Source organism: Xyrauchen texanus, chromosome 39, assembly GCF_025860055.1.
Source record: "Xyrauchen texanus isolate HMW12.3.18 chromosome 39, RBS_HiC_50CHRs, whole genome shotgun sequence".
In the NCBI taxonomy this organism is placed as follows: Eukaryota; Metazoa; Chordata; class Actinopteri; order Cypriniformes; family Catostomidae; genus Xyrauchen; species Xyrauchen texanus.
Window position 1 is genome coordinate 19,704,901 of NC_068314.1, and position 12,700 is coordinate 19,717,600.

Consider the following 12,700-nt stretch of genomic DNA (forward strand, 5'->3'; position numbering starts at 1 on the left):
TATTATTTTATTATGTCCATTATTAGTTGTGAGAACAGTTTTCTTAAAGGCATGAATTGCCCATGAAGGCCAAGACTTAAAATGCACTTGGTATTACCATAAATACATACCATGAAAAAAACAACAATAATAATATTGTACAATTCTAACAGTTATATTCTTTGAAGTACCTTACAATACCATTTAGACACCATATTATATAAATATAGTCAGTAATCTTATTAATAATCAAATATCATAGAATAGGCTATAGTGGACCCTATCAGGGCTGGAATGGTAATCTGGCATACCGGGCATTTTCTCAGTGGGCCAACACACTTTAGGGCCGATCAGGGGTGGACTGGCCATCGGGAGAACCGAGCCGGCCGGTGGGTTGGCCGCGAAAGGGGCAGAATGGGCCGCGATAAGCTAAAATGAGCCGCTGCGTTATGCAGAACAGACCACAATCCGGACCGCAATATGCAGAAAAGGACTGCGAACAGGTTTGCAAAAGTTCATATTTATTCTAACAAAACAGTTTGTGTTCTGCAGAAGAAAGCCATACGCATCTGGGATGGCATGAGGGCGAGTACATGGTGAGATCATTTTAATTTTTGGGTGAACTATCCCTTGAAGGCGCTCTGAAATGTATGACATTGCATTAGATAACAAAATATCAAAGAATGATAGCACAAGAACACTGAAACATTTTACTAAAATAAGTTTTTTAGGTTTTAAAGGCGACCTATTATGCAAAATTCACTTTTACGTGGTGTTTGAACATAAATGTGAGTCGGCAGTGTGTGTACACAGCCACCCTACAATGTTAAAAGTCCACCAACTCCTCTCTCCTATATTTCTATTAATCAAAAACAGTGTCTCAAAGTGATTGATTTTCGTTCCTGCCTTGCTTACGACTGGTGACGGACTCCACCCTATTATCATAGATCCTCCCCTGAGTGATCTTTACATAGTCTGCCATTTTTTCAGCGCTGGAGCAGCTACACTGAGAAGAATAATGTCTCAGCTTCGTAAGCGTCATAAGTGTTCTGTTATTTTTTAACCCGAAAACGCTTACTGTCAGTTACCATGGTCTCTGATTGTATTGTTATTTTTACTCTTACTGTCTGTACATAAAACTATGTACGTTCAGCCGGTGTCACTCCTTCATCAGTGTCTGACTCCGGTTCATACATATATGGCTGAATTCCGGTATTTATGGTGTCAGTCATATTGGTTCTGATTTGTTGTTGCTGTAGTATCCAAAGCAGGAGCTGTAAAGGCACAGCCCTCTTCTAGAAAGCAGCTGCTTATTTTCATTTAAAGAGACACACACGAAAACAGCGTGTTTTTGATTCCACCCAAAAAGAGGCATTTACAACATGTTATAATAAATGATCCGTGGGGTATTTTGACCTGAAACTTCACAGACACATTCTGGGGACACCTGAGACTTATATTACATCTTGTAAAAAGTGGAATAACAATGTTGTTCATAATGAAGACAAAGAGTATTTGGACACTTGCTTGTTGTCCATTAGTGGTATAATGTATGTCATTAGTTAATGTGATAAACTACATCAGTGGTTACTCTGCTAGGACTCTTTTAAACCAGTGCAGTGAAATTCAAAAGTGTGGCTTAAGTGTCCAATACTTTTTGTGACCACTGTACTGTATATGAAAATACCATGATATTACCATGTGATGCCATCACTGAACCTTGGATTGTACTGAATTCATTAAATTAAGATGCATAGATGAGAAAAGAACATCACCTTTTGCTGCAAGGGCTGGGGGAAAACAAAATTCTGTTACAAATCGCAACTTTTGAGCCAAACGATTTTAAAATCATCTCCCTGATGTATAATACATTTTTTATTTAATAAAAAAAAAACATGTTTACTATAATGCTACAACAATTAATAGATAAACATAGAAGCTGTATTTGTGCAGAATCCCACAAACCGGTTTCTCTTTGAGAAGTTTTGTCTATTTAATTATTTACGTTTAGTCCTTTAATGCATGCTGTTACAGCCATCTAGCACAGCTTGATCACTGTCAGACCTAAAAAATAATCTGCTGTGTTCAATGTTACTGTTATTATGCATAATCTAAAAGTTTATTTGAAAGGTGTTGTAGAGAGTATTTGTCAGGAGTAACGCAGAATCTGTCTGACACTGCTTTAAAATGCTTAAAAAAGTTGTCTGCAAAAAGGCTTATCAAACTGTTGGATGGCCTAAACGACATGTCTCACCGCCGCAATATTTAAAATCTGACATCCAGTGTATTCATGGGCAGTGGTAGGTAATTTCGCAAATTTTTTCCCACCACTGTCGACAAGAAATACCGCTAGACACAAAGACGTGTCCTTGAGGAAACAATCAGATTATATATGTTATATTTTGAAGAACAGATGGAAAAAATGCCGTTGTTGTGCCGAAATCAATTGGAATATGTGCCTCTATAGAGGCCGCTGTTCAGTAAGTTTCCGTGTGAGAATGCATCCGATGCTTGTGCTCAGTGAGCGTCATTGCGCACTGACAAGTGATGCAAGAAACAGGCAAGTACAGCTCGCTGCATCCTGCGGTGAACATCCAACCCGGCCACATCCAAGTGTGACGTCGGAAGCCTCGCCCATGTCCAAATACGGCACGCGCAACAGTTTTATCATCACATTACATTATCTAAACATGTATAACTTCTTTGCATAGCAATGACTGAACAACTTCAAACTTTTTCAATATGCAGTATTTACAACTGATAGAGTGACAATCAAATCTCATATTCTTTACAAGCAGAATAAGATTTACAGGATGTAACGTCACACATAAGCACTGAAATAATATATTTTTCATATTTACCCTTAATCCAAATAACAACATGAAATTGGTGATATAATAATGCAGTTAGTATAGTATAATAGTAATAGTATACAAAACAAAATTCTCAGTTGAGAATTTAACGTAGTTACTGATACGAAATTCACGGCATGGGCGTGGAGGCTTCTGACGTCACACTTGGATGTGGCCGGGTTGGATGTCCACCGCAGGATGCAGCGAGAGGCTACTCGAAACAGGCGAGTCCAGGGGGCGGGGCTGTTTAATTCGAACAGATTTCTTAAAGACACATGCTACGAGAAGCAATCCATATACCATTGTGTGTTTCACTTTTAATGTTGTTCTTATTTACTTGTATTATTTTATATAGATTACTATAGTATTTTTTATAGTTTGTGGGCACGAAATATGTTTATTTGTATTATTGTATCTGTTCTTCTTCTTACATTCACCACACTTACTCGTATCGTATCCCTACATTGGTGTATGAAAAGCAGGAACACCCGTGCTAACAATGCAATATTAAATTATATTGATATTAGAGGCTGCTGAAATCTGTTGCCCCCTTTAATTTCAACTAAGTGTGTCTAATGTTCACCAAACTCATTCAGGTGATGTCTAATCTCTTCAGTGTTGTCCTCTAAATTATTTATTCATGTGGTATATGACCATGTTTAGACGGAGGGTCATCAGGAAACTGACATTGACATTGACAGCCCTCATTATGTTACAGCTGACATCGCCGGGAGACGCCCTCTCAAATGAGCTCGAGTCATATAAAACAGGTCAGAAAAGTGCACAACACTTCAGATGCTGCCTCATTGCCAATGCCATTAAGCATACAAGAGCACTTGGTACACTAATGGGGACACTTAAGTCATCTACATTTCTGCTGAAATTTCTCTGCTGGTTTTTATTTTACATTTATATTGTACCTTTGCTTATTCCTGCTAAGATTTTATAATCAATAAAATATGCTTTTATTGTTGAGATTCTCGGTAACCTCTTATGTACTGTCAGATTTGGTGACACTGCTGTTTCTCTATACTGTGTCATATACCGGAATAAATCTATTAGAGGATAACACATAAGAGATTAGACATCACCTGATTGAGTTTGGAAATTAAAGAGGGGTAACAGATTTCAGCAGACCCTAATATCAATATAATTTAATATTCAATTGTCAGCATTGGTGTAGCTGCTTTACATTGACCAATGTAGGGAACACTGAGGGGATATATCACCAGAGTAAGTGTGGTGAATAGAAGGCAAAGAAGAAAGACAATAATACAGATATTACAAATAAACAATAAAAAACGGAATAATACAAGTAATTAAGAACAACAATATTAAAAGTAAAACAATGGTATATGGATCACTTGTCGTAGCATGTGTCTTTAAGAAATCTGTTTGCATTAAACTGACACAAAAACTTACTGAACAGCAGCTTCTAATAACAGATTTCAACAGGTCACGAATTTGGCACAACATTTCACACTAACTAGTCGCCTAGCTCACACAACACACTGACTGGTCGATTAGTAGTTTTAAATGGGTAGTTTTGCACATCCTTACCTTTTACCTACAAAGTATTTATTACAGAGTGAAAACAGTTTTCATTTCAGACACAACAGTTGTTCAATAGACATTTCTTTCTGAAAAAAGGACTTAACAAAGTTTTTATATCAAAACATCTTGCAATACTTACAGAATCACAATATCACAATACACATCAAATTGGTTAGGAAATATCATTGTATTATTGAATAGGGTGGTCTGTGGCAATTCCTAGCCCTAGTTGCAGCCCCATCAGCAGACATTCAAATCTAATTGACCCCAAAATGTATAATCTGCAATTCTTGAAATTGGACTCAGATATGATCAGCAGAAGGCGAGGAGTTCCCTGTCTCTGTGACTTGTGGGTTTATGGGGGATGTTGATAAATACATTATGCTTTTACATTATATTAATAGAAGGATATTAACTTTCAGAGCAGACACAGTACAGAACAAAGTACAGACAGAACAAAGTACAGACAATGCTGCTCTTCACCATGTTTCAGATCTCTAATCAGGGAGAACAAGGGCAGTCTTCCACAACAGCAAATTATGTAGAAGTACTACATTTCTTGTAGAGTTGTCTCTCTCTCTCTCTATGTGTACATATGTAGAACTTTATCCCATGTAGACTTCTATTAGTAAGCTCTGGATAAATACATCAAAACCACTTGTATTTCACAACCATGACGCAATATCATCCCAGTACAAAATACTTATTTGGAAAACACTGTACACATATGCACATTACATAGTGAATAGGCCATGCACTGCAATCAGCCATTGTAATATATTCATTTGTCATCAAATATCAGTAAGAGACATAATTTATACATAAACTTATGCACAGGCATAACTGCAAAGGATTTGAACTGGTAGGCCACAACCCCAAATTGGGTCGCAGGTCTATTCTTATGGAGTCACAAACAGCAAGAAAAGGCAATGCTAAATGAAAATAATAAAATGTACTTAACCATATAATTGGGTATATTTAGGTTAGCAAAATAACTAGGATTATCAACTTTTACAAAAGAAGAGTACACGCTTCCACGTTTCTTTTGTTGCTGAGATCAAAGTCATCCAATCAGACTCTATGGTATTCTAGTGCAAATCTGTCTATTACAGTAGAAGCTTTTTGCATCATCTTTGCATTAATCTTCAAAAAATATATATATAATACAATACAAAAATAGACAACATTAGATTAACTTGCAGGGATGACGAACATGGTTTGTTTTGTGTGGTAAATATTGGTTGTCGAGTGCACGCAAGCATCAAATAAATGTAAAAAAAGAAAAAAAAAAAAGAACATTTTCCTTTTCAGCCTTTGTAATTTTAACAGATTAATATTTTTGGGCCTGTGGATTTCATGGTAATATTGATCAATTCTGTTTCTGTTTACAAATTTTGCACTGTGTCTGGTCCAATGTAATATCTGAGTGCTAAAGCAAAACAAGTTGAAAAAGCCTGCTTTACTGGCTCCACTCCAAAATTACTTGAAATATGCTTAGCTGACTTGGCTTAACACATATGAAAATCTCTGATCAACATACAGATACTCTGTCCAACCACAGGTCATGGTTTCATAATCCTTATCAAAATGAAGCATCTCACTCTCTTTTAATGGATGAGTGGTGTTCAGTGACAGCAACAGTAGAAACAGAATAAGGTTCATATCAGTAATGTTAGTCATATGGACTATGACAGCTTTAATCAGAGCTTTACGTCTCTGATGAATATGATATTTGCACGGCATGTGACTTGTTGCTTTATGAATCAAAATCTGTTTTATCTGTAAAATTGCAGAAAGAGCATGCAAAATTTGCTGTCATGATGCTAGGATGTTGTGGGTGGTTGCCATGGTGTTGATATGCAGCAGTCAAGGTGTTCTGAGAATGTTGCTGTCCAATTGTTATGAATTCTGGATGGTTGCTATGTTGTTGGTTTCTTGCCTAAAGAGTCCACCCCTAAGTCTCAATTATATTGTTGTTTCTATATGGCATTGTTTCTCCTTAAATGTAGGGTACAATTGCGCTAAAGGCATCTGGTCGCAAAGTGAATCAAGATTGAAAAAGTATACCTTTTATTGATTACTGATGGAACATGATTTGTGTGGAAATAAATAATAACAGAAGATTGTTTTAATGAAAAAGCTGTTTAAAAAAAAAGGTGGCGAGGAGCCCTCAGGGGGGCTGTAATTTTAGAGTCACGTGACCAGCTGAATACTACTCCGTCTCAGTAACCATCTTGTTATTGGACACTTTCACTCTGATTAAATTAATCATGGCTGATTGTGAATAGTGAATTTCTACAATGGCATCTGTAACTGAAAACTATTGATTTTGATTGATGCTGCATCCACACCACTAGGTGTCACTGTAAGTCCAAGATGACACAAACAAAAAGTTACTGAGTGCACCTTTAAGGAAAAAAATATTCTCATTAGCTACATAAATTTTAAACATTTTAAATGTTACCAAATTTGAGAACAAAATACCTCAAAATCAACCTTTAGACAGGGCATGCAGTGACCTTACGGATCAGGAACATTTAGTAGTTTATAGAGACAAACAGGTATTGAGGAAAGTGCTGTGGTATTTCTTTGCAGACTGATCTGGCAGTAAAACTGGAAACAGACTTTTCTTTTGGTAAAATCGGGCTATACTTGCTGAAATTTGAAACACTGCCCCCTGTGGCCAAATCGCTAAGCGTGTTGGGTGTATAGGCTTGTGTCAAGTCAAGTCAAGTCAAGTGGTTTTTATTGTCGTTTCAACCATATACAGTTAGTACAGTACACAGCAAAACGAGACAACGTTCCTCCAGGACCATGGTGCTACATAAAAACAACAAAGGACCAACACAGGACCACATGAGACAACACAACGAAATAAAATACCTATATAAAAAAAACCTACATATACCTATATAAAGTGCACGTGCAAACATGTGCAAAATGTACAGGACAGTACAACAAATTACTGACAGTGAACAGGACAATAGACAGTGCAGCGCCGACCAGTACTCAGTAGTGCAAAAAGATGACAGTTTCTAAAAATGTAAACATAACATACTATGAGATAATGTTCTATGCACATAGCAGTTATTGAGGTAGCAGACAGTTATAAAGTGACAGTAATTAAAGTGCAACTCAGGACACGTGTGTGTCAAACCAGTCTCTGAGTATTGAGGAGTCTGATGGCTTGGGGGAAGAAGCTGTTACACAGTCTGGCCGTGAGGGCCCGAATGCTTCGGTACCTCTTGCCAGACGGGAGGAGGGTAAAGAGTTTGTGTGAGGGGTGTGTGGGGTCGTCCACAATGCTGGTTGCTTTGCGGATACAGTGTTGTGTGAGCTCCGATATCCAGGTGCAGCCGTAATAAGCAGTGAAGAGTGCATATTTTATAAACCGTACCCCCCAACCCAAACCCTAAACCTAAACCTAATCATCAATGGAATAAAAATGTTAGAGGGAAAAATGCAATCTCCAAATCACGCTGGACAATGATTACTTCTTGGTTTCAACGCAGGATCCAAACCTGTGTCTTCCACACTGCTGACGCGATGTGCTTTTGATCTCAACACAAGGAACGCAAACATCCTGGAGGCAATGCAAAACTGTCTGATGATAGGAGATGCCACTTGTCAGTGTGTTGGTATAACGTGGCCGATCCTAGGATACTGGAACTCTCTGAAACAACATGATGACTTCCTGTGTGATCATGTTGCGTTTTTGTTGCTAGAGTTTTGAGAGAAAATAAAATCAAAAGGGCCATTTACCCCAGGGGGCCTTTAGTCCCGTTGTACCCTAGGTCTGGGATTATATTGTCTGCCAGGCAAAAAGTCTTGATAGCATAGACCTCTCCTCAACTAGCCGCATTATTTGAGAATAAAAACTGTGCATTGCTTCAATTAATTGTGCTAAAAGCTTAGTATTACATCTCTGTATAATTGTTTAAGATCAGTTGATAGATAGATTTACGGCTTCCAATAATTGAAAACTCAGAAAAGAACTTCACCTCTGATACCAAACACTGGGTCACAAATACTTTTACATGCATGAATTATCTTTATATCATCTTACTATATCATCATTATCTTCTCCTCTTCTCATACAATCTGATTGAGAAGTGCTAAGAATTGAGCTCAGCTTTTTTTAATATTGAATGGCGAAGACAGTCTCTGGTTCCTCCTCCAAGCAAAGCATTATTGAGACTAAGCATCAATGCATATGATACTTGATCTGCTGTCACTTTAGCATGGATCACTACACTTTTAATCTGAGAGGATAAAGAAGCTCTAGCATTGATGCACTGAGACTGGGTTGCATTATGGTTCGTAGGCTCTGACCCCATAGAATAAACTCGATATACAGTGAATAGTGAACGGCCTCTTTGGCCAGACTGATAATCAGCTAAAAATCAGCAACAGGAGGTTGAATGTTTCATCTGCTAAAATCATATATGCTTTCCAAATGTCCAAACTGCTCCTCTCAGTGGTCTAAGATGGAACTTTGCACCGAACAATCAAAAAATATACTTATTTGAATAAATGTGACGAGATGTGACAAAAAATTTGAAACTAACTTCTACGTTACTAGTGTAACCCCCATTCCCTGATGGAGGGAACGAGACGTTGTGTTGATTGTAGTGACACAAGGGGGACACAACATCGAGTGAGTGACAGAAGGGGAACTTCGTTTATAGAGCACTTTGTCACTTCCTGATGTATTTTTATGCTATTTAACTTTTTGCCTTTCGGCTTTCAGTAAAAACACATCAGGAGGGAAAAGTTACTTCCTTTTAACATATATTTTTTACAGTTCTTCAACTCACATTATTTTCTCCCTCTCTACTCAGCCTCAGCATATGCTGATATCCAATGGGAACAGCCTCACCAGCCAAGAATTCCAGACAGGGACCCGTTTGGTTATCCTCATCGCGAGATACCCCCAGTGGCCAGTTATGCTCCTCAGCCCGATTACATGACAGAGGATGATGACCTCATCAAGCCCAAAAAGCTGGTCAATCCAGTGAAATCCTCTAAAAGCCACCAGGAACTTCACAGGGAGTTGCTAATGAACCATAAACGGTATGAGGATAAACAAGTGTACACATGCGCACACAAACACACTGATGCACACATGAAAACTTATGTGACCATACTCTGCACTCTGATACTGAGCCGAAAACAAACTTTCCTGTGTGCACTGTAGAGCTGATTAGATGATCCACATGGAGTCAATGTCTAAACAGTCCTATCTCTCCTAAATACGCATACAAAAATGCACACACATAAACACATGGACACATACAGGGTGATGGTAAATTAGTGGTAAAACCTTGGCTGAATAACAATGAGCTGGGTAAATACTGAAAATGCTAAGGCACCAAACCCCAGACTGTACCTAACACAAACATACAGAGCAGGGAAATGGCTTCTCAGCACAGCTGAACCCATTCTTTGTCTGTTGTGATTGTGCTTTCAGGTCTTTTGGCTTGTGGTTGATCGATAGGTTTTTCATTGATTGATACCATTGCTGAAGTCTAGAGGGCATGGTGGCTGATGGCCAATATAATCCTGACATATATATATTTTAATAACAGCAAATATCAAATCCACTAATTTGCTGAAATTGATCATTATTTTACACATTAAATACTCAATAGTCTCTCAGAAATGGAACTGAACAATTTGTTTAATCATCCAAGTGAGCAGTTATCTCCCAGTGCCGTTAATCTCAAAATGTATTAGCCAATTTTTCGGCATGGCAGATATATTGGTCTGTCACTACTTTTAGCTGTTGTCTTTTATTACAACTATTAATACACTTAAATTCTTTTTTTTTTTAGGATTCGGTTATTGCATGGGTGCATTTAACTTCTATTTTCTTGATATTTAACCTAAATATTTAAATATAAATATTTAAACATTAACCTGATATTTAACCTTTCCGATGTAGGCTTTAAAGAATATTCTGGATTCAATACATGTTAAGCTCAGTTGACAGCATTTTTGGCATAATGTCGATTACCACAAAAATGTATTTCAACTTGTCCCTCCTCTTCTTTAAAAAGAAAAGCAAAAATCGTGGCTACAGTGAGGCACTTACAATGGAAGTGAATGTGGCAAATTTTTGGAGGGTTTAAAAGCAGAAATTTAAAGCTTATAATTTTATAAAAGCACACATTAATTATTTTGTTATAACTCATGTATAAATTGGATTTTAGGGTTTGTTGCCATTACGTCATTGTGGTAACGAAGTTGTAAAATTGGCTATCAACAGTTTTCCTGACCAACCACTGGGTGACGCCAATGATGACTCTAATTGCTAAGTTCTGGTCTCAAGACGCCAAGTAAAAACTGCCAAAACAAGTGATCCAGAGGAGAACAACAACCTTTTAAGTGTTACTTAGAGTTAAACTTTATTTCAGCCTCAACTTGGTGGCTGTCATATCAACTCAGAATACTTAATTATATCAATGTAACTAACCTCGGACCATCGCTTCATGTCATCTTCACACTCAGGTGAAGCACTGTCCATAAAAAAACAGTCATCTTGGGTCTTGGGTAGCCCAGCGAGTATTGACGCTGACTACCACCCCTGGAGTCGCAAGTTCGAATCCATGATGTGCTGAGTGACTCCAACCAAGTCTCCTTATGTGGTAAGTTGTGCGTGAATCATGGAGAGTAGTATGAGTCTCTACGGTGTCATGCACAACGAGCCACATGGAAAAATGCACGGATTGACTGTCTCAGAAGCGGAGGCAACTGAGACTTGTCCTCTGCCACCCGGAATGAGGCGAGTATCCGTGCCACCACAAGGACTTAATAAGTAGTGGGATTTGGGCATTACCAATTGGGGAGAAAAGAGGAGAAATTTTTTTACAAAGTCTCTTTGTGTGCAATATATACTGTATATTAATCTGTATGAAGTATTGAGCTAATATTTGTGTTTTATTGAGATGGAGTATGTGGAGCGGAGGGCGGGCGGGGCCGGGTCGGAATATCGCGCGCCCGGTCCCCAATCGGCCTGATGAGGCGCGCGAGGGATAAAGGCGGCCGGTGACGATGGCTCGAGAGAGAGAGAATTACTGGCATGTCCGTCGTGTGTGTGTTTATGTCCTTGTTTTAAGTTTCTAATTAAAATATGATTTATGTTGACAAGCCGGTTCTCGCCTCCTCCTTACCCATCATTAACTGTGTTACAGAGTATTATAACAAAGTTCCGGAGGACCATATTTATTTAATCCGGCCAATCACATTGCCAGAGTAATTGTATATAAACAGCTGCTACCTCCATGTTGCCATGATGCTTCCGGCATCCTTCCACCACCCCAACTCCCCCTGTCTATTCAATAATAACCAAACTAAGTCTGGGGAGTATTTAAGCTCGGGTCAAGTGCTGAGCCTCGAGCCCTCTGCCAGGGACAGTGAGCCAAACATGTTTACAAAATCCTCATTGCAGGATTACATTAACTTGCAAACCACTGAATTAATATTTGTAGACGGTTTTAAGGGTAGTGAGATATAATGTCATAATTTTGATCAAATAAAAATACATTTAAATGGTATGTTTGTATAAAAAGCATTATAGAGTTTATCTCAGATTTATTCTTATGTGAAAATGCTATTTTTCAAACTAATGGCAGATTAAGTTGTGGAACAAGTCTCGAGAATCAATGCTAAACTCTGACTTTATCAGTCAAAAGAATAGATGCTAAAAGACGATACTGAAGAAAGAGAGACAAATACAGCTCAGATATCACTGTTATACATGCTCAGGGCCATGACAGGTAAATGGACACCATCTACTGTATGGATCATTTCAGGAACAGGTCGATGTCAGTGATCCAAGCAAGGTTTGCTAAGTTACTATTCATAGCCGAGAGTTGAAACAGGACTATAGACCAGCCTGTTATTATATTGAGGACACTCAGGAGTTGTCCGGGGGCCTGATGTCTCTCTTGTTATCTTCATTAATCGCCCCTTGTGTTTGTTTGTTGTTGTCTGGCTGTTTCCGCAGTTTAAAGGACACCATCTAAATTAGCAGGGATGCTAATTGGAACTCCCACATGTGCTGAATTGGTACACACACACACACACACACACACACACACACACACACACTTCCTTCCTTTCCCTCCTCTCAGTAGTCTTGACGACACCTCCCCATGGAGAGAGCAAGTTCATACCTAATTTAATTAGCAGTCTGTGTGCAAATACAGTGTAGTATGTCTATCTTGGCACTAAAGTTAACAATTATCTCTCATGTTAACAGCAGCTTGGCACCTTGAGAGACAGTCATGAGAGTTTCGGCAGTGTTGGTTCGA

General features: G+C 38.4%; 1 protein-coding gene across 2 annotated transcripts in view; it reads left to right on the forward strand.

Annotated features, from left to right (window-relative positions):
- The window catches only part of LOC127633073 (protein FAM107B-like), a 59,183-nt gene that overhangs the window by 39,409 nt on the left and 7,074 nt on the right, over positions 1–12,700 (forward strand). For both annotated transcript variants that reach the window (XM_052111946.1, XM_052111947.1), the window contains one exon: positions 9,227–9,458. In XM_052111946.1, the coding sequence (XP_051967906.1) occupies positions 9,227–9,458 (232 nt within the window). The remainder of the gene's footprint in view (positions 1–9,226; positions 9,459–12,700) is intronic.